The sequence below is a fragment of the Erinaceus europaeus genome, chromosome 2, assembly GCF_950295315.1.
Source record: "Erinaceus europaeus chromosome 2, mEriEur2.1, whole genome shotgun sequence".
In the NCBI taxonomy this organism is placed as follows: Eukaryota; Metazoa; Chordata; class Mammalia; order Eulipotyphla; family Erinaceidae; genus Erinaceus; species Erinaceus europaeus.
Window position 1 is genome coordinate 115,327,734 of NC_080163.1, and position 27,885 is coordinate 115,355,618.

At 38.9% G+C, this 27,885-nt stretch overlaps 1 protein-coding gene across 1 annotated transcript in view; it reads left to right on the forward strand.

Moving 5' to 3' along the window:
• CSMD1 (CUB and Sushi multiple domains 1) overlaps nucleotides 1–27,885 on the forward strand; it is a 1,841,590-nt gene that overhangs the window by 1,036,936 nt on the left and 776,769 nt on the right. The window contains exon 5 of the mRNA XM_060184943.1: nucleotides 8,910–9,117. Coding sequence (XP_060040926.1) covers nucleotides 8,910–9,117 — 208 coding nt within the window. The remainder of the gene's footprint in view (nucleotides 1–8,909; nucleotides 9,118–27,885) is intronic.

Consider the following 27,885-nt stretch of genomic DNA (forward strand, 5'->3'; position numbering starts at 1 on the left):
CCTTTCTGTTGGTCATTCTCAGTTTTTGTCTATGAGTGGGATCATCTCATATTCCCCCTTCTCTTTCTTTTTTATCCCACTTAACATGATTTCTTCAAGCTCCATTCAAGGTGGTATGAAAAGGTGAATTTACCATTTTTAATAGCTAAGTAGTATTCCTTTGTGTATATATTCCACAACTTACTCAGCCACTCATTTGTTATTAGATACCAGGGTTGTTTCCAGATTTTGGCTACTGAAAATTTTGTTGCTATGAACATAGGTATATACAATCTTTTTGGATGGGTATGTTTTACTCCTTAGGATATATCCTCAGGAGTGAAACTGCTGGGTCATAAGGTAGGTCCATTAATGCAAGAATTACTTTAATGCAAGAATTACTGAAACAGTGCTATAAATGCTTGTTGAGAGTGTTGGATGTTTCTGTAGTTAGGACTCATCATAATTTATTGAATGATTTATCTGTTGTTAAACATTTAGGTGTGTTCAATTTCTCTTATGATAAATATGGCAATGTGTGTCTCTAAATAATGTTTTATTCTGTGTTTTCAATCATGCCCTAAAGATATATTCCTAGTAACATTTAAACTCAGACAAGGTATATAATGATTTCAGAGTTGAGAATAAAACTTTTTAAAAGTTTGAAATTACTTAGGGGAAAGAGTGCACTCCATATTCTGCTTACACTTAGAATTATTTTCCCCACTTACAGAAATCAGTAGATTGAAATGCATCTTTTATTAAAAACCTTATCTTTTTTTTTTGGATTAACTCAATGATATTCAAACTTTTTTTTAGCTATATACCTTTTCTTCAAAGGCAAGATTTTGTGGAAACTCAACATAGGAAATAGACTTAAAGAAATAATTGCTCTGACAGAAATTTTATGTGGAAGCCAAAGTCCACCCATTGGAATCTCTTTTGCACCTTGCAGCCTATAAGTCCTTCAGAAGGAATCCCTAGCAAGGCAAATTTTAAAATAAAGTGACTCAATTTGAGGATTATCATTTCATTATGGTATATTTTTCTGTGTATTAATTTTTCAGTTAATTACTCACATCACAGTTTTAAGCCTGGCTTCACTTTCTATCTGCAGAGTATATGTAAAAAAAAAAAAAGAAAAAAGAAAAAAAAGAAAGGAATTTTGAAGTTTCCAACTAAAAGCTCCTCTGACAGTAGTAAAATTAAAGTTTAATTCCCATATGTTTTATTGCTTACTAGCATCTTTAGATTAAAAGGATACATTATATTAAGTAGTGGCTAGACTTTTAGTGTATTTTAATAGAGAAACATGTGACTTTTTATATCTGATCTATTAGATTACACCAGATGGTTGACTAGAGAACTTGAAACCATCCTTCCAATTGCCAGGAAGTTTGTTCAGAATCCCCTTTTCTTAGTGTTTTGCTTTAATGGTTTTATTTACTCAGGCTGCTCCAGCTTTATGTCTTCTTGAAATGTCCCTGCTATTTTGTTGAATCTATAAATAAAAATCACTGATCTCATGGCTTAGGTACTTGCTGAAAACAAAGCAACACAAACCCACTAACTAACTCTCCTGGCTTTATGTAGTTATAAAAAATTTCTGAGCAATTCAGTCAGAAATACCATCATGAAGGGTCTGGATGCAGTTTCTCAAATTTTTTTTTTAACCTCACATTTGAAAAAGTACCATATTTATAGAGTTGTATGAACTGACTTTGCCGCTTCCACTTTTGGAAATGGTATAGTCTAAGACCATGCACAGCCCCAGAAATATATATTCTTTACAGTCCTGTCACTCCTTCCAGATAAGGGAACAGCAGTTCACTGCAACAGAGAAAGCTGATGCAAATGCTGAAGTCATTCACTCAATGAGGAAACTAAGTAAACAAGAAAGTTTGCTGGGTTTCAGACTACCTCTAAATGACAAGGACACTTGTGCCGACATAAGCTCCTGCACTGTGGGACTCAGTGCCATGCTCTTCACAAAGCACCAGGAAGTGACACAAGGCAGGATCAATAGATAAGAGTGATTGGGAACAGGTCCTCCGGTCCTTCTTTCTACTGGAGGTGAGAGAGGCAGAGCCAGGAGAACGGATTAAAGTTCATTTAAGTAAGTGGTATTTCACCAGAGGTTAATCCATTCTCTAGAGAACATTTACCTAAGTCAGGGGACATTGTTGTCCTATTTAGAGGGATACTTCTGGCCATGAATAAACAGAAATAGAATGCCCCTAACTTCCTGAAATGCTCAGGACAGCCTCCCCTGACAAAAAATTGTGTGACCTGAAATGTTAGAGGCACTCAGATTAAGGAGTGTTGGTCTTAGTATTTTCTCTTAGTGGTAATTCTAAGGAAAAGGAAAATTGCCTTTTGCTTTTGTCTCTTTATTATAAAATATACCTATAATAATGAGATATAGGTAACTCCTAGGAAAAGTATGATAGTATGGCTGTGGAGTAGGTTGACTGGTATGATGCTTAATGTTCCCAGATAAATATTTTCTTTGTGTTTTGCTTTGATGGTTTTATTTACTCAGGCTGCCCCAAATTTATCTCTTCTTGAAATGTCCCTGCTATTTTGTTGAATCTGTAAATAAAAATCACTGATCTCATGGCTTAGGGATTTGCTGAAAACAAAACAATACAAACTGACCTGTAAGTAAATAGTTATCATTTGGGATAGCTCAGACTTTCATTTAGTCTCCTTGATAGTTGGTTATGTATTTAAAAAAGCATCACCAGGAACTGTAGTGAGTGTGTTTGTCTATGGTTCTTTGAGACTTCTAAGTGAGAAACTTTTGAAAATATAATAGACCAATTTTCTATGGGGATTTATGATATGCAAGACTGCTGACACAGGTGTATAATTTCACATCTTTCAATGATAGGATTTTTATCTTTGTAGTCTGAATTATCACTGCTACTCCTCTTGCTGTACTACCTTATTATTAAAAGAACAATAGCAAAATCAATAATCACATGTTGAGCTACAAGCATCTATCTCTTAATATTGTACAGACAAGCAGAACAAATTAAGAATTAGAAGAGTTTGCTAGATAACTTCATGCTAGGAAGTTATCTAGCAAAGTTCATTTCATTCAATATGTTCTTATTGAGCAGGTTAAAATAATATAAGGGGGAGTCGGGCTGTAGCGCAGCGGGTTAAGCGCAGGTGGCGCAAAGCACAAGACCGGCATAAGGATCCCGGTTCGAACCCCGGCTCCCCACCTGCAGGGGAGTCGCTTCACAGGCGGTGAAGCAGGTCTGCAGGTGTCTATCTTTCCCTCCTCCTCTCTGTCTTCCCCTCCTCTCTCCATTTCTCTCTGTCCTATCCAACAACGACGACAACAACAATAATAACTACAACAATAAAACAACAAGGGCAACAAAAGGGAATAAATAAATAAAATTAAAAATAATAATAATAATAATAATATAAGGTAGGGTACCAAAGTAAATAAGATATGGAATATGCTGTTGAAAAGATTTAGATCTTTATAACAAGGAATGGATTTATGTGATTATCATTTTGGAAACTAAGTCTTAAGATTTGTACTTGGTCAGTAAGAGACTCAGGACAGACAGTGGTATGAATTCCAATGACTTTCAGCTAGGAATGCAGGAGCAGATGTATGTCTCAGTCTGAAGACCGACAGGGAGATCTAGATATCTCCTTCACTCAGCCTCTCTGTATTATTCAGATATTCAGGGTATTTCAGAGCTTCAGCTACTAAGGACAGAACATCTGCCTTACTCCACTTATAGATTCAAACATTAATATCATTTATGTGTAATGGTGTGTATAATGGCATCACATATAATAGACACACAAAGAGTTCCATCTAACCAAATATCTGGGTACCCAATCACATGTATACTTCATTACTGATCACCACCAAAGCCTGTACCTGGTACATACTGTCTAGTCACATTTGAACAGATGAATGTGGCTGAATATAGTCAAAGTCACACTCCATTCTCATCTCTATCTAAATGAAAAGTGGCCCAGAGAGGCGCAATTTCACATGTTCAAGGCATCAGTTCCATCAAAAGAATAAGTAAATGGATATGAATATTGTTTTCTACACAGTTAGATACTAAAACACTTTCTCATTATTTTGGTGACCAGCTATTGTCCATCTTGCTTAGCAGCTAGAACCTGTGCTGGTTGTCCTGTTTTCAACACGAAAAATAGAGCTGGTGACTAACCTTTTAACACCATTCCTCATAGTGCGATTGTTTGTTTGAAATGAAATAAATCTCATTTATTTCAGAATCTCAAGAAGTTTAATGGAATGAATCAAGTAAAAGACTTTAGACAGCTTCTTTGTTATTCTAAGCAGGGATAAAACAGTAAATCTGGTATCAATATGAACTGCCCTATGCTCTCTAGATTAGGCATGAATTTATGACATTCCAAGTACATTAATTTCATTGGGGTTGTGCTTATACTAAAAAATGACAACTAGGGGAGTCGTTATTCAGTGAGACTATTCCTCGAGAAAGGCTAGTGTCTCACTACATGATTTAGAATGAATGGTAATTCAGACTTCATTGTCTATTCAACACTGGGTCAATGACTTTATAAAGAACTATGCATATCTAACTGGTAGTCTATATATAACATCAGACCGTGTGCATCTAGTCAAGAGTTCAGACATATTCTACATGTAAATTTCTACAATTACAATGCATACCTGTATGTTGGAAACTTTGAAGCCTAATCAGTTTGGTATTTTCAATCACACAAAATGTGTTAAAATCTGAATCATATTGTAGAGTATTATGCTGTAGAAAGAAGGAAACATCCAGACAAATGTACTTCTTTTTCTTTTCTCTTTCTCTTCTTCCTCCTCCTCCTCCTTCTTCTCCTTCTTCTTTTTTAAAATTATTTCATGATGATTATGTTGTGGTTGTGTTTTCCTAATCACATTTTAAAAATCTGACTTTTTCTCTCCTATTTTACAAATGGTAGCACAAAAATCCATGTGCATAATAAATAGATTAGGCAATCATTTTTCTACTCCATAATGGATTATTTTCCAATGCCATGGATACAAAGTTGATTTCAAAACCACAATGAGAGCATCCTTGGTATATTTTAATGTTGTGGTTTGCCATTTTTGTTTTGTTTTTGTTTTTTACAAATAAATACTCTCTGAGGAGCATATTAATTCTATAATTTTCTGTATATACGGTGATTAAGTATACACATCCTTTTATTGATTTAGTGACTTTTTTGGTTGTTAAGCTATCTATGATAAATATTGAAAGATTTCTTGATATCAGTCATATCTTATTACTATAGTTTCCTAATTATTTTACACATATGGAAATTCTTATTCTATTATTATTATTATTGTTATTATTAAATAGTATTTTGCAGGCAGGGTTATTGCTGGGGCTCAGTGCCTGAGTGATGAACCTGCTTCTCCCAGAAGCCATTATTTTCCTCATTTTTTTTCTTCTGAGGGACACAGGAAGAAATAGAGAAAGGAGAAGGGTATAAAAGGAGAGACAGAGAGACATCTATATCACTGCTTCATGGCTCATGAAGCTTTTCCTCTGCAGGTAGGGACAGGGATCTTGAACCCAGGTCTCCCCACATGACTATCTGTGCACACCTCAACCAGGCCCTGAAATACTACTTATTCTTAAAGTCCAAGTATGTTTACATCTATGTCTTGATATAGTATAGCTTGTTTTAATTTTTTACAAAGTAGAAATCATATGTATGTTGATTTATTTAAGTTTTGATTTACAAAACTATTGACATAGGTGTACAGTGTCTTATTTTCTGTCTTATAAGTGTCAGTACACCACACTCTCCATTAATTTGTCTGCCTCCATCAATAAGACACTGGTTTTCTCCCCTCCTATATCTCTTTCATTAATAAAGGACAATAAAGGGGGAGACAACAGAGCATTGAGAAAGGCTGTCCCGTAGCCTGCTGTAATTGAAGTAATATATTTAGTTCTTTTTTAAAAATGATCTTATTATTAATAAAAAAGACAGATAGGAGAGGAGAAAACCAGAACATCACTCTGGCACATATAGTGCCCCCACTATGAATCCACTGCTCCTGGAGCCTATTTTTCCCCCTGTTGTTTATGGTTGTTTTTGTTATTGTTGTCATTGCTATTGTTGATTGTTGGATAGGACAGAGAGAAATGGAAAGAGGAGGGGAAGCAGAGAGGGGGGAGAGAATGACACACACCTACAGACCTGCTTCACCGCCTAAGAAGCGACTCCCCTGCAGGTGGGGGGCTGGTGGTTCAAACCAGATCCATAGGGTGCAGTCCTGGCACTTTGCACCATGTGTGCTTATTCCACTGCACTACTGCCCAACTCCCATGACTTAAGTTTTTAAAAAGACTTATGTATGAATGATAGAGGGAAAAAGAAAATCAGAGCATCACTCTGGCACTTGTGATGCCAATGGTGGAACTCAGAATCTCATGCTTGAGAATCCAATACTCTCTACTATGTCATCTCCCAGATCACAATGACTAGTTTTTACTTATTTATTTATATATGATTGCTACCAGTGTTATCAATGGGGCTCAGTGCCAGCACTACAAATTGGCCACACTCAATGACCATTTCCCCCCATTTTTTTTCCTACTTAATTTGATAGGACAGAGATAAAATTGAGAGGGGAGAGAAAGAAAGAGAAAGACATCTGCATCCCTCTTGCAGGCAGAGGGCTGAGACTCTTGAACCTGGGTCATTCAGCATGATATTGTGTGTGCTCAACTAGATGTACAGCCATCCAGGCCTCAACTAATAGTATTATCTTAGATGCATTTTTAAATATTTTACTGGCTTTAAAATTTTATTTACTGCTGATAGAGATAGAAATTGAGAAGGAAAGATGACTTAGAGACACCTGCAGCACTGCTTCACTGCTTGTAAAGCTTCTTTCTCCCCTGCAGGTGGGGCCCAGGAACTTGAACCCAGATCTTTGTGTACTGTAATGTGTGCACTCAACCAAAAACCAGTCATCATATTCTCATATGCTAGCTGTCGGGCTCAGGCAAAAATTAGTAAAGTCATGGGCCCCTTGGAATATACCTAAAATAGACTTTCTAGCTATTTCCAAAATGGAGACCCCAAATCTCATTTGCTATATTCTTACCTTTAGGTTCCTAAAGGTTAGAATTACTAAACAATTTGTTCTGCTTTGGGGCTGGGAGGTGACCCACCGTGTTAAGCACACATATGTATTTGTTTTTCCTAATATATTAGAACTTGCTGTTTGACCACTATGTATGGGTATACGATAGCAGTCAATTTCTTTAAATGATTAGATAAAGCATGTCATGCAGAAGACTAGTACGGACTAACAAACAACTAAAATGTATTCAATATATATTAAAAACTTTCGGGGTGTCTCTCTCCTTCTCCAGCAGGGTGGCCTCCAGGGGAAAGGTAACGGGCTGGTTCTTTCTCGCTCATGACAGGGGTGACACGAAGTAAAAGACACCAGGGGACTCTTAGCGTGAATCTAGAATCTGAGTTCTTGAGTCCCAGAATCCTAGAGTCCATTTATTAGCAAAATTGACATGAGTTAAATAGAAAAGCAATGGAGGTAATTATTGTTGAAATATGACAGAAATTACAGGTTTCTTAACAGTCAGCATGCCCCCAAGGTAGGGAGCTGGTATGACAGGAATTGATGAGATACAAAACAGTTATTCTCCATGACACAAGCAACTTAATTATCCAAAGGTATTTGAGAGAAGCATAGGGGTTAAACTCGTAGGGTGAGACAGAGAGAAGATGAATATCAAAAGGCCATATAGTTTGGAATTTCTCTTGTCTGGGGTCTGAGGTGTGTGATGAAGTGTGTGATAAGGTGTGTTCTTCTGTGATCAGAAGGTGACTTTGAATAAGTGATTCTGCGGCCATGTGGCCTGCAGTTAATGGAGGAAAGTACTGCGGTATCTGTGGGCCTGAGAGTCAAGAAGGAAAGAACCAAGTCTGAGTTTCCCCCCTTATGCTCACCTCGGTTGAGAGAGACTTACCAAGAGGTTATCTTCTCAGACCTCCATCCAAAGATGGGGGTGGTTCTCCCTAAGCTCTATCAGGCTTACCATGACATGTTCCCAACAAAAACCAAATTGAATAACCTGTCAAAGTACATCAGCACTTTTTTTTTCTCTCTCACACATATATTGACAAATTGCTTAAAGTTTCATAGCACTATGCATTAATACCAGGAACTTACAGTTGTGACAATTTTACCATAGGGTATTTTCCTCTTTTTTTTTTTTTTTCAATTTCTTTATTGGGAGGTTAATGTTTTACATTGACAGTAAATACAATAGTTTGTACATGCATAACATTTCTCATTCCATGTAACAATACAACCCCCACTGGGTCCTCTGTCATCCTTTTTGGACCTGTACTCTCCCCCACCCACCCACCCCAGTGTCTTTTACTTTGGTGCAGTACACCAACTCCAGTTCAGGTTCTACTTTTGTTTTCTCTTCTGATCTTGTTTTTCAGCTTCTACCTGAGAGTGAGATCATCCCATATTCATCTATTCCCTAAAACTTAATAAATAAATTAGAAGAAAACCCTTTGTCAGACAGAGCATTTTATTTAGCTTATTTTTGTTTATTAATAGAGACAAATTGAAAAGGGAGGGAGAGAGAGAGAGACAGGGAGACACCTGCAACCCTGCTTCACTACTCATGAAGTTTTCCTCCTGCAGGAGCAGACCAGGAGCTTGAACCTGAATCCTTGTTTACTGTAATATGTACACTTAACCAGGTGCACTACTGCTGGCCCCCAGACTGAGCATTTTAAATTTCGGTTAAGGCATATGTCTGGACTGCTACTTTGCAGATATTCTTGAGCTGGAGACCACCTTAACAACTATATTTTTGTGTTTGTTCATTTCGCTTTCCCTCATACAGCTGAGGGAGCATGTGGTGGCACCTTACGAGGCACAAGCAGCACCATCTCCAGTCCACACTTCCCTTCTGAGTATGAGAACAATGCAGACTGCACTTGGACCATTCTGGCTGAGCCTGGAGACACCATAGCCCTTGTCTTCACAGACTTTCAATTAGAAGAAGGCTATGACTTCTTAGAGATCAGCGGCACTGAAGCGCCATCCATATGGTAAGTTTACCACAATTTGTATGGTGGATTACCTTCCCGTGACATGGTGTGGTCAAAGTGAGTATTTCTTGACCTACTTTGAGTACTAAAAATGTATGTCTATTCTGAATACTTCAGTGCTTCTGAGATGGGTTAGTGCTGGTATTTTTTTATATTTTTAATATTTATTTATTTATTCCTTTTTTGTTGCCTTTCTTTATTGTTGTAGTTATTGTTGTTATTATTGATGCCTTCATTGTTAGATAGGACAGAGAGAAATGGAGAGAGGAGGGGAAGACAGAGAGGCGGAGAGAAAGACAGACACCTGCAGACCTGCTTCACTGCTTGTAAAGTGACCCGCCTCCAGGTGGGGAGCTAGGGGCTCTAATCAGTATTCTTGCAGGTCCTTGTGCTTTGAGCCACCTGCATTTAACCTGCTGCGCTACTGCCCTGACTCCCCAGTGCTGGTATTTTTAAGTGAGAGATTTTCTGTGCCCTGGACTCATCCCTGGAACATCTGGATCATCAGATTGTATCATAAAGTCATATAAGAGTATAGTTAAGAATGCTCAGTTCTGCTTTGGGATTTGGAACTGATTTTATTGTAAACAGATATGATTAGATCAGCCATAGGGAAGGTTTGGCTGGAGGGAATATGTGGCCCACATAGTCCTTTGGTCTGGCCTTATCATGTCAACTAGTGCATTTTTCATTGAAACGTGTAAGTATTCATTTTTAAGTTGATAATTGTGTATAGCCTATGGATATTATAAATATCCAAAGGACCCTTGCTAGAAAAAAGTTTCCCCAATTCTGTATGAGAGAATTTTTTTTTTATTTCCTGTTATTAAGCACCCACAGATTGCTGTTTAAATGTGATTGTGTTTCTTTTCTCCCTGGTGATCTTGTACCAATTGTGATACATACCAGGGTATATCTATGACCAGGACAAAGTCCTAGGCAAGCCAGGACTACAAGTTCAGTAGGCATAGATAATTGACTGAACTTTAGCCCTCTAGTATGTGCTTGTGGAGACAAAAAATAAATAAGTAAATAAATAAAGGATCCATGGTAAACCATGTAGTTATATACTGTTAATTATAAGGACAACTTTAGCCAAATCTATAAGTTGAAAAGGAAGAATTCAAAAACATGATGTTGAAAAGCTTAATATATACATTTAATTAAGTCACTTACTGCGGTTTGAACTACTTTATTTTGGCAGGGGGAGGGAATGCAGTGGGGCTTTTTGTTTTATGTATCAGCAATTAGAAAACTGCTCAAGTTATCTAGTTTACATCCCTCACAATAAGAAAACTTGAATATGTGTTATCTCAAATTAAAGCAGAAGACAGAGAAAAATGCTGACCATTTTCATATGCACTGGTGGAAGAGAATATGAAAGGAATGATTATGAATACTACTACAGTTCTAAGTTGAATTTCAGTGCAAAGACAGAGGAAAAATTTTTAAAAAAATAGATCTCCTGTAATTGAATTTGACTTGATTTACGAAGGCTCAAAACTCAAAGCCAGAGAGTTGTACCATTTGAACAATTTTTTTTTCATTAGTTTATATGTGCTGATGTTAAATGATACTTTGGTTAGAGGAGAATAATCACTGCCCCCATGCTTTTTATCTTAGATTTCTTTGTTTGGAACCTTATTTTTAGATTAAGCAAGTTTATTAGGCTGTATAATTTTAGCTTTCGACTCTCAGGAATTTCTTACTTTGTGTTGTAACATAGTTCATGAAGACACACACTGAACTCCAAGTGTTGTGCCTAGATTTCTGCGCTAACATCTGTCACAGGCAGTTCTTGTGGCCTTGGGTGAGCTATTTATTATTTATACTAGAAGTGGAGCTTCTAAATTATTTTTAAATTAATTTATTAAATATCTAATAAGTGCCTATTTGCTGTCATTCGTTGTAAGAGATCAGCGATGCAGCTCACTCCTAGCTTTACAATTACAGCTTTACAATTACAGCTCACTCCTAGCTTTACAATTACAGTGGTTTTTAGGAGATGATCTGATGCATTTTTACATAGAAACAGAAAAGTATTTCATGACTTTTTTTGAGAACCCAATATATGGTGACTTAGTCTAAGAAATGGTTTAGTTATTGGGAAATACGTTGCATATGAGAGATTCTAGAGATCACAGTATTTGATCATCTTGCTCATAAGGTGCTAGGTTGAAGAGGGCTTGACAATGGGAGGCAGATTTGATAAAGACTTTAGACTCCTCTTTTTGACCAGACATACTTCATGTATATAAGAAAGGTGAGTTTAAGGTGAGGATGTCAATATCAAAGTTAGAAATACAAAATAGCAGCTACAAAACAGAAGTGCCAGTCAAAATGATACAGTACAACACACACAGATTATCACCACATGAATGTAAGCTCTATCATTTCATTTTCCTTTATTGAAGGTGGGACAGGAGTAGGACATTTTGTTTGATTCAGTTTTACCCACTTTTTTTTTTAACAATACTGTTGCTATTGATTCATCTGATATTCTTTCCTCCTCTCTGCTTTATTTGTATCTTCTTTCCCCCTGAGAGGCATCCCTGGCCCATGAGGTAGGCTCAGTCTGTGCTGGTCATCTTCACAGGAACTGGACTTATCTCTGCTTTAAGCATGAAGGTTGTGTTCTCAGACCTCATCCTAGTGAACCCCCCTGGGAGTAGGACCTGCTGAGTTTAGTTCCTATGCCACCTCCATAAAACAAGAATGGTACAGAGTTTACCATCATTGCAAAAGAAATATGTTGGCATGGCCATGAACCACTTTGATTTCTTTTTTTATTTTAAGGATTTATGTACTTACTTTGCAAGCCCGACTCCAGTGTATGTAATGCCTATGTTTTACTTACTGAGCAGTCTCTTAGCTGCAGGACTGCTTTTAGTTTATCTTGTGTTTTATTTTGATAAAGGCAGATAGGCAGAGAAAGTAGTGAAAGAGAATACAGCACTAAACCTTTCTTCAGTGTAGTAGGGTCCAGGCTTGAACCTGGGTCATGTGCATAGCAAAGCAATGCATTATCCCAGTGAGCTTTTGCCCACTTAGGACTGCCTTTTTTTTTAAATATTTTATTTTATTTATTTATTCCTTTTTGTTGCCCTTGTTGTTTTATTGTTGTAGTTATTATTGTTGTTGTCATCGTTGTTGGATAGGACAGAGAAATGGAGAGAGGAGGGGAAGACAGAGAGGAGGAGAGAAAGATAGACACCTGCAGACCTGCTTCACCGCCTGTGAAGCGACTCCCCTGCAGGTGGGGAGCCGGGGTTCGAACCGGGATCCTTATGCCGGTCCTTGTGCTTTGCGCCACCTGTGCTTAACCCACTGCGCTACAGCCCGACTCCCAGGACTGCTTTTAAATAGAATTCTCACCTTTCAGTAACTCTCTGGCAGAGTTTGAAAGAAAAAAAAATGATACTTTCCATAAATAATGGGAATATATGTGAGCATATTCACAATAAAAATACTTGAACCAGTTGAAATCCCTATTTAAATTTCATACAGATGTATCACCTCACTTGTCTATAAAAGACTTTACCTTAATTTGGGAGTGGCAATCTCTGAAATGTTTAATGGTCCAAATCGGTGTATTTAAAAGATTTGCCCAGCTAATGATTGCAGGGAAATGCCTATATCTGAGTAGATGAAAGTGGTCCCATCTCAGTACCAAGTGAGGCTAGGGAGGCATGGACTAACTGAGCAGCCATAGGTGCACAAACGTGTAATTTTCCAATAGTCTATTTTTTTTTTCCTCCTCCAGAGTTATTGCTGGGCTCGGTGCCTGCACCATGAATCCACCGCTCCTGGAGGCCATCTTTTTTCCCCCTTTTGTTGCCCTTGTTGTAGCTTCGTTGTGGTTATTATTATTGCCCTTGTTGACGCAATTCGTTGTTGGATAGGACAGAGAGAAATGGAGAGAGGAGGGGAAGACAGAGAAGGGGAGAGAAAGATAGACACCTGCAGACCTGCTTCACCGCCTGTGAAGCGACTCCCGTGCAGGTGGGGAGCCGGGGGCTCGAACCGGGAACCTTACGCTGGTCCCTGCGCTTTGCGCCACATGCGCTTAACCCACTGCGCCACCGCCCGACCCCCACCAATAGTCTATTTTTAAAAGACAAGCAAGAACCCTGTAAGAAGCAGCTACTTGGGAAATTGTTCGGAACAATAATAGAATTAGGCTTATTTCCATTTCATTTGGAATGAAATTGCCAGCTCTGCTCTGTGTGATGTCAGGGTTTCCATGGCTATGGGAGAGGCTGGCTATAAGTGGTGAATGATGTCATGTGCCAGGAGCTTTGGCAGCCAGCATGGTGGGCTGGGAAAGAAGGGCAGCTGAAGCCATGCTGCATGTAAGCAGGCTGATTTCTTTTCCAATCAGACTCTCCTGGAACACAGGCTGGCTTACCAACCAGCACCTCGCTGAGCAGAGGATCCCCTTTCTCATTCACTTTGCAGCATGTTCTGGTGATGATGCTGTTTCTTCCAATTAGAAGCCTGGTGAGCAGGGATGCTGGGCAGGCATCTCTTTCTGAAGTGACTTGATGGGGCAGCATACAACTCAGAGCTTGGAAAGATCACAAAAGAAGAAATTTCAGCTAATGTGCTATGGTTTCTAAGTTAAGACACAGTGCTTAAGGAAGTAGAGTTATATAGTCTTGACAGCAAACACTAGGGAACATTGACTATCTCTCCAGAATGGACTCATGATGAGAATCATTTATCCATAGCCTATGACATTATGGAATGGAGGCAGAGGGTAGGCAAGGGAGCAAAGAACACTAAATACATTTAAAATGTGTCCCTGGTGTACTTAAATGCATCACATCTTTAAAGACTTGCAATGACTGAGCTTCTCAGCTCCCAATGAAATGCAAATGGGCAGAGCATCCAAATCATCAGCAGTCTGCCCTCCCTCCCCTGCCTCCTCTCACTTGCTTCCTTTATCTCTGCAAGTTTCCTACAGATGTGCCACCTAATGTGTCACATCTGGTCTTTACTTGGCGCTGGGCTAGCCTGAGGGTGCTTCTTCCCAGGCATGTGCTCTCTGGGTTGGAGAGAACTCAACTGGAGCCAATCTAGGCTGCTTCATGGGAAAGGGATCAGGAACTAGCATTGCAAGAGAGAGACTCTGGGACTCACGGAGTGGGAACACACAATACCCTGCTGCATTTATTGATCTGCCTTTAAATATCTTCTGAGACGGAAGTGGAAGGGTGGAAAAAGGAAGTACGTAGGATAAGGGGGTGGAGTGGAAAAAGAGCATGAGCCAGTGGGGATTAAACCAGTGCTGGTCTTAAACAAAACAATGATTATGTAAATAGACCACAGCGTCAAGCAATGCAGGGGAACTTGACTTGAAACGGATAGAAACAGAAGCAGAACTAACCAAAGGAGAAATGTTGACCAACAACTTGGATCTTACCTGCATCCCTCCACGCTCCCATGGAGAACTCACACTGTCCATTTTAGTTTCTGTGAAGTTTGCATAGCTTTCTCTGGAAAGCTTTAGTGCTGATAAACACAGAGCTTTATCTCTGCTGATTTGGGTTAGACCTGCATTCTTAGAGCAGGAGAAATTCTTTTAATTTATGACTTTGTAAAGCTTGAGTTCAGTTTTCTCTTTTCCTTCCCTCCTTCTTATGGCTTATAAATAGATTATATGGATGCAGGGATATTGTTCCAAATTGTTGCCACCATCAAAGTTTTATCTCCCATGACCAACTACTATAGTTCTCAGAGTCTTAGAGTTTGGCTAGTTTTTTCTCTTTTTCCTCCTCCTCCTTTCTTTTACAAGTTCATGTAATATTTTTTGAGAGATAAATAAGAGGAAAGATCCCACATTACCACCCTACCACACAAAGAACTCTCTTAGTATGTTGTTCATGATGCTCTATGTGATGTTATAGGGAGAGCTCACATCCCCCAAATTAATATGGAGTTCTTACTTATATTAGTATAGAAATCATGATTTACTACTAGGGGCTACTATAAAACTAGGGGCTACTATAAAACCAATGTATTTAATTAATTAAATGAAAATGGGATTTTATTGACTTTAGTTATAGTGAAAAATCTTCAGAAAAGGAAGGTCCAGGGTGAAGTGGTGGTGAACCTGGTAAAGTAAACATGTCACAATGCTCAAAGACCCCAGTTCAAGGACCCCAGTCTCTACCTGTAGCAGAAATGCTTCATGAGTGGTGAAGTGGTTCTGCAGGTGTCTCTCTCTCTCCCTCTCTATCTTCCTCTTTCCTCTCAGTTTCTATCCAGTAAACAAATAATTAAATTAAATAAATGTTTAGGGGGAGAGAGAGAGAGAGAGAGAGAGAGAGAGAGAGATCTCCATGGTAATTCTTTCTACTCCCCACTCCCTAGTCATTGTTTCTCCCCTTGCTAGTCCTCAACTCAGGCCATCTCAGCTCCATAATCCCAGTTCCAACCACATGCTTATGATCTAGAGTTAAAAGTCAGGCACCAGGTCCTCTCCTGTCCAATCATTTGCTTTATATTCTTCCATTGGAGTACTTTTTTCTTTGTTGCTTGGTGCCAGGAATTCTGGGAAATGTAGTTTTTAGGTCAAGTTGCACATCTTAATATCTTTGGGTCATGACACAAAGGTAACAACCTAATAATGACCCATAACAGTGCTAAGGCTCAGACACAAGGCTTCATGCAGTGGAAGGTATTTGTTCTGTCAGCTAAACTATCTCCATCCTTGATTAGTTGCTCTCTAGTTTATCACCATTAACCAGGCACAACTAACTGTGCCATCAAATTAATCTAGTCAGTGACTTGTTAAAGCCAAAACAAAACTTCAAAGAAAATGAAGAAGCCCAGTGTGGCTTATAAGCACCCTGGGAGGGTCAATGCACACCTACTTGGCACCTAATTAACAACTGACTTTATACATTTAATTTTTATCAAGGAAGCATTCTGGAGACACATGGAGTAATATGACTGTAGGAACTCAATCCTTCCAATCACCTGCCAGAGATAAGAAAAAAGAAGTGCCTTCCCTTCCCTCCTCATTTTATTTTTAAACTATTTATTTCAGTCACTTGACTAAGAATTTGCAAAACTAGTCCCTAGTGGCTAGGTCCCATCAACTCAGCATCCCCTGATGTTACACATTCCATATAGCCACAGCACAATTACTGAATCTGAGAAAATTCACACTGCGTATCTCCACTAATTTTCAGACCTTATTTAAATGTTTCCAGCTGTCCTACCCTTATTCTGCTCCAGTAATCAATCCCTGCAACTGCCTAGGACTGAATTGCGTCTCTTTGCCTGTTCCTACCAATGACATTTTTCAGTCTTTCTCTGTTTCCATGACCTCCATCTCCTTCAGGGTCAGAATTCCATCTGTTCTTATTGTTTTGTAAAGACAATAGTATCACTCAGGGATACAGAAGAGATACCTATAGCAGAGACCCACCACAACAAATTTGAAATAAGAAACTTCCTCTCATGTTTTCCAATTTCAGCCTAAGTAAGGGATCATTCTTCATAAACCTGCTGATAGATATGCAAACTATTTATTTTTAATGGAAGCAAACATAACATAAAGATCATATATTGTGTGTGTATGAGTGTATATGTGAATTTCTGCTTTCTTTTTTATTTTTACATTTTATTTATTTTAATGAGAAAAGTGATATACAAAGAGAAAGACCGGAGCACTACTCAGCTCTGACTTATGCTGGTGCTATGGACTGAACCTGAGACCTTGTCTTTCTAGCACATGCCTGCTTTTCTTGAATCTTTACACACTAGCTAGAAGTTTAAGGTTTTAATTAACCTGAGGTTCTTCTATTCTTTTCCTAAAATTCTTTATTAACCAAAATATATTGATCTAAAATATTCTTTGGACAATGTAGCTTTCTAAACACTAAACTCAGAAGTAATACTCACTGAGTATTTGCTATTTATCAGCCAAATGTATGAAATACAGCCAGCATATTGGCAATTTCAGGTTCTCCTTCCCCTAGCCCTTAAGGTCATCATTTCATCTGATTGGGAAGAGTGCTTTATTTAAATAACAGCAACAATAATATCATCAATCATTGTACAATGTGGAGGCGGGGATATACCAAATCTACCTCTCTCCGATGTCCTTTTTAACCCCCCTCCTAAAAGTTTTCAGTTCTTTGCTTCTTGCTGTCAGGCAAGTCCTCTCTTTATGTGCCTTGATATAAATTGCATTATTGTTTTCAGGTTTGGAGGCTGGTAGGTTGGAGCTCTTTGAAGATGCCCTTTTAGTTCTCTTTTCTAAGTATCGATTTCCAAGCCTGCAGGTCCTTTTAATCACTTCATGCAAATGTCTCTTTCCCCAGGCTCCCCAGACTGGCTCCTCTCAGTGAATCAGTTTTTCCAGATGCCTAGGTGTGGTTGGAAGCCCAGTTCTCAGGCCCATAGGCAGCCTCATCTTATGTAAATAACCTTCCATTGTTTTGTAGGTGTGGAGGTTATAAAAGCCAGTTTCTATGCCTGCATGAACAAGGCTGACTTGTTCAGTTACATAAATACTTTTATTCCTATTTTACTGTGAGAAAGACAGGCTTCAAATTCAACATCTTATTATGAATCTCCTATGGGCAGAAGGAGATTTTAAACAAACTGTTTAATATAGATTTTCCCCTTTATTCAAATTTTGTCAACATGACATTTCTTTACAGAGTTTAAATTAGGACAATACAAGTCATAAATTGAGCTCCTGTACCATCCTAGAATTACTCCCAAGCATCTGGTCCCAGGAATACAGAAGTAACTTCCTCTCTCAATTAGCCCATGTCATATGGATTAACATACTTGCCTAGAGTGTGTGTGTGTGTGTGTGTGTGTGTGTGTGTGTGTGTGTGTGTGTGTCAGAGAGAGACAGGGAGGAGGGAGAGGAAGAGATTTAATGGACTATTACATTGATCTAGGCAAAAAGTAATGTTTTACTGAGGGAGTGACCTTTGGCAAGGTGATTATCTCAGAAGAACTCCAGACAATGGGTCTGTCACAACTAAGGCAGATTCCACCCTCAGCAGCCATTACTTCTTAGTCCTAAACTTGCTCTTGGCATGTGACACACCCAAACTTAAACTTATTGATAGTGAAAAATTAATCTTCTAATAATCATTTATGTTGTGGGTCATGAGAAATTTTTGCACATTAGGGAGTTGAATTTTAATAAAATGCATAATAGTTGTTTTTTGTAGTCACACCTGTTTCCTTGTGTTGTCTTTTGTACAGTAAACAAACCAAAAGGCACAATTAAATGAGTACTTTAAAATAAACTCACCTTTTAAGAACGCACTACCTGATACAGGAGACATTTGGCCCACTCTATTTTAACCAGTCTCAAGTAAGGTCCTCAGACTTTCATTCCCCCTCCTCCCAAATCAGCCCATTTGGGAGTCATGGTGTTCTGAGCACACAGTTTGATATCTTCATTTGAATTTTCTCTCCAAACTTTGAATATTTATTTTTTTCTCTTTCTTCTTAAAGTTTGCACAATTTCATGGAGGACTGGCTAAGAGAATAAGGTAATTTTGTGCAATCCAATATTTCACCAACAGATGTGACATTTATAGCTTGGATTTTGTCCTATTGGTACAAGCCATGAAGCCTAGTAAGTCCTTTATGTGAGCAGTGGCCTGAAACTTTAATATCTCGCTACTTATGGATTCATTAAATGAAAGTGCCCATGTTTCCCTGATTGGAAGCCCTTTCAAGAACTACAATATCATTTCTTCATAGACATAAGTGTTTTGGAGGTGTTTTCTTTAATATAAGTTGTATTTCAAGTAAGTATGTAAAGATCTTCATTTACTTATTTATTTGAGAGATGACAAACAGGAGTATCACCCTGGCACATGCACAGCTGTGGTTCAAACTTAGACATACTTGACACATGAGGGTTTTATGTTCTTCCACTGCGTTGCAGGTGTTAATTTTTATTCATTTTAAATTTTGGGGAAGCTAAAATCTCAGACTTCTTTAAATGAAAAATCCTTTTTTGTTCCCAGCAAGATACTGCATCTTGAATGTATGATGTGTCCAGCCCTATCTATTGGCTCAGATCTATAGCAACTTAACCTATTATGAGAGCTGCTTCCTTGGAACTTCTCTATGCCACAGAAATTGTCCCTGTCCTTCTGAGCAGCACTGGACATCTCACTAAACATCCCTTGATATCTCTTTTCTTCCCACAGGCAGTCAGTATGAGTCAAGAGCACGGATCAAACTTGGGAATAAACCAAGCTTGATTTAGACCAGCTCTAGACCAGCTCCTATTTCAGATTGAGACAGAAAAGGGATAGGGACAGTGACAGAAGGCAGGATAGGGGTCCCCAGGCAGAAGACCAAGAACTCTTTGTTTCTCATGCCATCAGAAGACACCATGTTCAAGATGTTCCAGTGAATCAGTAAGATAACACTTGGGAGGCTGCAAAAGATGCCACATACCCTGTTGTGCAGAGGACAAGATCCCCATAGTTGTTAGAGGCACCTTAGCAGGAGATGACTGAGTGAACATACCTGTGAAGCCTCCACCTTGACAAAAGAGATAATGGAGTTTTTTTGTAAGGGCCCCAGTTTCTGCCTAATGCAGGAATTTTACTCTAGGACCCCCTCCCATTTCTCTTCAACTTCCGTCCTATCTCTTCTGTCTGGGAGACCTACTATGCCCCTAATAATTTTACCCTGTAAAACTTCAATGTTTCAATTTCTCTCTTTCCCTTCAGTGACCTTGGTGACCATAACCCATTATTGGATGCACAGATCACAAAAACTGGAGAAATCAGCAGCAAGATGACCTCTGACCAAGGGTAGGCTTACTCCCTGTGAGCCCCAGATCCCTCCCTATAATCAGGAAATTGTACTGACTGAAACTCCAGGACTGTTAAATCAAGAAAATGAGGGAATTCTTGTAAAACTCACAGTACAAGGTCACAAGACACAACAATTTCTGTAACTAGCTGCATATTTACTGTTCTGAGAAACAGTGCCATGGAGAATTCAGAGTCCCACATTAGAGCCCTAGAAGAGAAATTGCTGGGTCATAGAGTAGGTCCATTTCTAGCCTTCTGAGAGTTATCCAAACTGATCTCTACATAGCTTATACAAATTTATATTCCTACCATCAGTGCAGGAGAGTTCCTTTTCCTCTACAACTTCTCCAGCATTTGTTCTTACTATTCTTTCTAATGTATGGCATTCTCACAGGGTTGAAGTGGTATTTCATTGTTATCTTTATTTGAATTTCTCTTCAGTCAATGATTTGGAGCATTTTTTTTGATATATCTCTTAAACTTTTGAATCTCTGGTAAATATTCTGTTCATATCTTCTATCCCCCCCTTTTTTTGCTGAGTTTGGTGGGTTGCAGTTTCATTTCTTAATTATTCCTGAATAAAGTGGAAAATTAAAACTAATTATTATTTACAATATCAAGTTTGTTGGAAAGAGAACTTTTCAGTAGTTATGATATTACAACATTTGATGTAAGCTGCTTAGTCTTTGTTGAAAGAATCATGAATATGTTAATTCATTGTTTTAAAATACAAGATTTTAGGACTTCACTTTCCCACACAGAGAAATTTATATTTCACATGTATGTGTACTAAACTCACCATACCTATCATCAATGTTTTTGGACTAAATAGGTCCTTCTACTTATTCTTCCTGTTCTCCCACCCCCATTCCCTCTGACAGTCATGAGAGTTTTTGTAAAGGTTAAACATCTGTTTGGCTATTTTAATGTTTTTGTGAATTTGTTTACTTCAGGTATTTGAAATATGTCTGAATCCATTCACTTGGTTTGTTTGTTTGTTCTTTCTTACTTATTTCCTTTAAGCTCTAGGTCTGTCCATCTTACCCCAGAAGACATGTGGCATCTTTTCTAATGATCTAGTAGTATTTTTTTGAGTGTATACTACCTATATTTTTTGTCCAGTTATCTTTCAGTGTGTATGCATGTTGACTGCATGCCTTGTATTGCCAAAAAAGTGCTAATATTAACGTAGGGGTGTAGATGCTAGCATTTTAGTGATATAATTTTGTCATGTGCTGTGGTACTAGTTGGAACTCATGTTGAAAGACTGGAATTGTTATGGAGTCTCATGTGTGGTTTTCCTATCTGAATTGCAGAAGTTCAGTCCAAAGATTCTGACTAGATAGCAGAGGCAGCTCAGTGTAGGGTAAAATACTAGGGAGGAGAAAGGATCATAAAGAACCAAGAGCTGCCAAGCATTCCCGTGACTTGTATATAATTTCAGGACTCTTAGCTTGGTCTCCATCAATTAATAAGTATATTGGATATAAAATCATTTTAAACACTCTGTGAGAACATCTGGTTAAAAAGGTAAGTGGGGTGCTTTGATATATATTTCTTAGTTTGATATAGTTTTTCCTATCTTCCAGACAAATTTGGCTCAAAATCACTTAGGTTGCCACTATATAGCAGCAAATATTTTGACAGTGAAGTGTTTGCTTGGAGTAGGAGTCAGATGAAAGTCTGGGACCAGGGTTTGAATGGGACTGGGACACACAGTACAGATAACCTGTCTGACTTGAATGCAGTGAATATTTCTGTTCATTTTACACTTTGATTTGATTCTGTCTCCAGTCCAACTGAACCCTCTTCTTCTCCATATATCTCCAATAATTCCTCTGTCTGTAAAGCACTCTCTTCTGCTGTGCAAGAAATTTCCTAGTCATTCTGACCACTCAGCCCAGCTTCAAGAGATAACTGACCTTGGAGCAAGAGATGGTGGATTACAATTTGTGTTCTCTCCTCTGTAGCAGGATAATTCGAGCTAGATAGTCAAACACCAGAGTTTTTTCTCTGACTACAAAATGAGGCTAATGATACTTTTCTTGCTGAGGGAAGATGAAAATATAGGTTGGAAACCTATCTGCTTCCTAGCCCAAAGATACCCAGTGAACTGCATCCCTTTTCTGTTCTCATTCTGGGATTGAATAATGATGGAAACCTAAACATACTGTCTTAAGTTGGAGGAGAAAGAAAGTGGATTCCAGAATGAAGTCAGCAAATAATAGTTCACAAAAAAGACTGGGCCAGGACAATGGCACACTGGGTAGAGTATACACAATACCATGTACAAAGACTGAGGCTCAAGCCTCCAGGCCCCATCTGCTGTAAGTCAGCTTCACGAGTAATAAAGCAGTGCTGAGTGTGTGTCTCTCTCTACCTCTATAGCCCTCATTATCTCTTAATTTCTCTGTCTCTATAAAAGAAAAGTAAAAGAACAAACATGGCCATCAGGGACAGGGGATTTATTGTGCAGGCAAAGAGGCCCAGTAGTAATCCTGTTGTCAATATGAGGTGTTGAACACAAGGAAGGAAGGAGGGAAGGAAGGAAGGAAGGAAGGAAGGAAGGAAGGAAGGAAGGAAGGAAGGAAGAAAGGAAGGAAGGGTGGGAGGGAAGGAGAAAGGGAGGAATGAAGGGAGAGAAAAGAAGGACAGACTGACAAGATGTGAGCCTAGAGAAGGGAAAGGACACAGACAGAAATTATGTGGGGGTGCGTTTGACATATACATTTAAGAAAAGGTGCAGATTTGGAAAAGCACAAGTATTGGTTTAATGGCAGGGAAGAAAGTAATTTAAATGCTGCATTTTGATAGAACAATAATAACTTGAACAGTTGATCACAAGGTCTGTTTATCTTGACAAAATATTCTTGTGTTCCTAGTACTTGTTGGTAGAGGAAACCAGTGCTTTAGGAAAATAAAGATGATTTGGGTATTTTGGAAGAAACAAGAAAAGGAGAAATGAGAAAAGAATAAAGAGTTATAAATTTCTACATATCCATTTAATTCCAGAAGTGGAGAGTAGTTGGAATAATCTGTCTCTGAACATGTTAGATTATTGTATCATGATTTTTCAGCTTTCAATTTTAACAGATTTTTTTTTTAAATCCAAATGCCTGCTACCCAGAGCATAACAGTCAGCTGTGATACCTGGTCATGCTCAATGCTCTCCTTTGTACCTCAGAAACATTTTGAGTAAACTTCTGGAAACATGGTGTAAATTATAAAGAAAGTAAATGTCTTTAACACTGTAGGTGCATTGCAAAAAAAAAAAAAAAAGAAATTTTCTGCCAACACCCCATTCTCCTTGCTGCTGACAGAAACCTGTTTTCTCACAAATGGAAGGGCTCTGGGAGGAACTTCCATCATCATTCATATCTGCTACTTTAACTATTTTTTTCTTTTTTATTTAAGAAAGGATTAATTAACAAAACCATAGGGTAGGAGGGGTACAACTCCACACAATTCCCACCACCCAATCTCCATATCCCACCCCCTCCCCTGATAGCTTTCCCATTCTCTCTCCCTCTGGGAGCTTGGACCCAGGGTCATTGTGGGTTGCAGAAGGTGGGAGGTCTGGCTTCAGTAATTGCTTCCCCGCTGAACATGGGCATTGACTGGTCGGTCCATACTCCCAGTCTGCCTCTCTCTTTCCCTAGTAGGGTGGGTCTCTGGGGAAGCAGAGGTCCAGGACACATTGGTGGGGTCTTCAGTCCAGGGAAGCCTGGCCGGCATCCTGATGAAATCTGGAACCTGGTGACTGAAAAGAGAGTAAACATATGAAGCCAAACAAATTGTTGAGCAATCATGGACCCAAAGCTTGGAATAGTGGAGAGGAAGTGTTAGAGGAGTACTCACTACAAACTCTAGTGCACTTCTGCTTTCAGGTATATATTTTGCAGTAGTTTACGGATACGTGTGAACATATGCTCTCTCTCACAGAAACTAGGTTTTGGGACTTTGTTAGAAAGTGAACCACCTGAGATGGAATTAGAGTGTACTATGAAAGGAAAGGTCTCCCCCAAGTAATGAAGCTGAAGGGTTGTCATTCCACACGTGAAGTCTCTGGACACAGTCTGAAGTGAAGCATGTTGAGGTGGCAATCATTGTGTTGATTAGGTTGTGATCGGCAGATGCAATATTATTTGATATGGATTGGGAGAGGCATACGGGAAAGTGGGCCCTATCCAAGGGTTCCATGACTGGGGGAAGTAGAGGCTCTATAGTGGAGATGTGAGGTTCCTGCTGTCTTAGGGTTCAAAAAGACAATTGATAGTTAATGTTATCATCACATTAATTGGTAATTGGGTTAACTTTGAAAAGTCCTTTTGTTAGGGTTTGCTGTATAGTACCCAGTATCTTGTATATAGCTGTGCTATTGGTTGCTTCTGATCTACTTGGTCTAGGCTTTTGAGAGAGTCTGCATATCAATTACACAGCCTATATATTAAAAAGATTCAGTTTGTGATTTGAAAAACTTCGAGACATACAATTAATTTTCCCCCTCATATTAATTAACTACTGATTTATATGACTACATTTTACTAGGAGTGTACATAAACACCATTCCCACCACCAAAAGACTGTGACCCATCCCTCCTACCCACTCCCACTGCCCCACAGGCCCAGGAAACTGCATGTCTACCCCTCACTACAGGGTTTTTACTTTGGTGCCCTACTTACAATTTGGTCAGGTCCTGCTTTTAGTTTCCCTTTCAGATCTTATTCCTCAACTTCTGTTGATGAGTGGGATCATCCCATACTCATCTTTATCTTTCTGACTTAGCTCACTTAACATAATTCCTTCTAGCTCTGTCCAAGATGGGTCAGAGAAGGTGGGTTCATTGTTCTTGATAGCTGCATAGTATTCCATTGTGTATATATACCACAGCTTTCTCAGCCACTCATCTGGTGTTGGGCACCTGGGTTGCTTCCAGGTTTTAGCTATTATGAATTGTGCTGCTATGAACATAGGAGTACATACCTCTTTTTGGTTGGGTGTTATGGAGTCCTTGGGGTATAAGCCCAGGAGAGGAATTACTGGATCATATGGAAGGTCCATGTCTAGCCTTCTGAGAGTTTTCCAGACTGCTCTCCACAGAGGCTGTACCAATTTACATTCCCACCAGTAATGTAAAAGGGTTCCTCTGTCCCCACATCCTCTCCAGCATTTGTTGCTGCTGTCCTTTTTGATGTATGCCATTCTTACAGGAGTGAGGTGGTATCTTAGTATTGTCTTAATTTGCATTTTTCTGACAATCAGTGACCTAGAGCTGTTTTTCATATGTTTGTTAGCCTTTTGGATCTCCTCTGTAGTGAATGTTTTGTTCATATCCTCTGCCCATTTTTGGATGGGGTCATTTGCTTTTTTGGTGCTAAGTTTGCTGAGCTCTTTGTATATTTTGGTGATTAGTCCCTTGTCCGATGTATAGCATGTGAAGATCTTCTCCCATTCTGTGAGGGGTCTCTTTGTTTGTGTGATAGTTTATTTGGATGTGCTACTTTAATTATTCTAACATTGGTTCACAAGAATGTTTGTTTTCAGCCACAATAACACACCTCTTTGAAATGCATGTTAAGACACCATGCCCACCCCACACCCAGACCAATAAAATAGCCTTCCTGAAAATCTACTCAACTTCCCCACCCTTACAACTCTCTTTCACCACTGTTGGTAACCTAAGCTTTTCAGCCAGAGGTTTGTTTACATTTAATGTTCCTTTGCTTTGTTTCAATAAACCCCACATGTAAGGAAAATCATCTTGCATACATTTTCTTTCTCACTTTTTGACATAGTATGTATGACCCCTTCCAGTTGCATTCATATTATAGCAAAAGTCTTGAGTTCATACTTTCTTATACTGAAGAGAACTTCACTGTGTATATGGATCACACCTTCTTTATATGTTTGTCTACATTTGGACTCATGGGTTGTTTCCATACCTTGACTACTGTGAATAGTGCTAAAAGGAATATAAACATCTGCTGCAGTGCAGTATCCTGTTGGGTCAGTATTTTTGTATTCTCCAGAAAGATCGCTAGATGTGAGTTTTTGAGGCAGAAAGCCACAACTGAACTGAGACATGTTGCCTACTCCAGCTTACAGCAACTAGCTATATGATTCTTGATCTTAAAAGGACTTGATAGAAAGGAAAAGAAAAAGAGAGGTTTGAACAATAGAAAAAAAATCTGAGAGATTGATTTAACCTGGTGTTATTTGCTACTTTGTGTTCATGGTTTGTTTTATTTGCTTGCTTGATTTATCTTAATGGCTCAGGAGTCTAAAATAGATAAGGTTCTATCACTCCTGGGTCAGTTTACAAATCAGATTTTATATATATGGGGAGAGAGGGTGGGAAGGGAGAGGGAGAGGGAGAGGGAGAGGGAGAGGGAGAGAGAGATGGATACAGAGAAGGAGGAGAAAGAGTTTCCCTCTGTGTCGTGGCACTCTCATATAGTGCCAGGGTTCAAACCCATGCCTCATGCATGGCAAGACATCCTGGATCAGAGTTCTTAAAAACAAATTGTGTAGGCTCCAAGTGGTAGTTCACACATTAAATCCCACACCAGGTCTGAGGACCCAGTTTTGGGCCCCAGGTTCTCACCCACAGAAGGAAAAGTTTCACAAGTGGTAGAGCTTTGTTGCAAATGTCTTACATCTCCTCTCCCCCTCCCTCTCCCCCTCCCTCTCCCCCTCCCTCTCCCCCTCCCTCTCCCCCTCCCTCTCCCTCTCCCTCTTTCCCTCTCTCTCTCCTTCTACCTCTACCCCTACATCTACCTCTGCTTCTCCACTGCCCTTCTCCTTCTATTAGAAAAAATAGCTGCCAGGATAAGTGGAGTGGTTTAGGTGCTGAGCCCCAATGATAACCCTTGTCAAAACAAGGTACTTCTTGTGTATGCAAAATAGTTTAAAATATCCAGAACAAGAAAGCATGATAGATAAAGAAAAATTATGTGGCCATACATACAGTTTTAACATAAAACCTCAGCTCTGAGGAAATGACTTAGTTCTCCAATACCATGAAGATAGTCACACTGTCTACCTTATGGAACTTTGTGTGTCTACAGAATAGTGTATGAGAGCTTCACACACCAGAAGGTTGCCTCCACTCAGCACAGGAAGATTATTAATGTTCAGAGGAAAAGCTGACAGTATATAAAAGCATGGACACATTTTCATGAACTTTTGATAGATTTGTGATGGGGAGTTTTGGAGTACCAACTGCAAAACTAAGAAATATCTATTTTAAACGAAAGTTCGACTTCAGAAGGTTTGTTATTTTAAGACAGTACTATGTAACCCTAATGAATGGATACAGATAGGCCTACTTAAAAGATCATTTGTTCTCTGCAAATGTGTTGTGTGTACTGTGGGGAAATGGCCTAAAGGATCAGATGGGATTTTAATTTAGAACACATCAGGGCTTCTTTGGAACCTTTTAATTTACCACCAGCTGTGAGATGGGTTAGGATGTCTCCATTCACATTCTTCACCCCAAATCCTGGAGTTCTGAGGAACATAGGATTGGTGCTGTCATCTTCCATGACACATAAGAGCTGCAGTGTTTAAAACACTAAGAGGCTGAATGCAGTCAATGACAAATTGACCAGAGAAATACTCTGGAATAACTTATTCAGTTAGTTTTCTCGTCTTTGGGCAAACTTTTCATCATCTGGAAATTCAAATTTATGTTCTTATCGACTTAACATGGATATCACCAAAATTTGTAAGAAAAAATGACTTTTTCCTTCTTTAAAATTCATAAAAAGTTTTAAAATAATTATTATTTATTTATTAGATAGAGACAGCCAGAAATCGAGAGGGAAGGGGTGATTAGAGAGAAAGACAGAGAGACCCCTACAACACTGCTTCACCACTTGCAAAGCTTTCCCCTCTGCAGGTGAGGACCAGGGACTTGAACCTAGGTCCTTGTGCATTGTAACATGT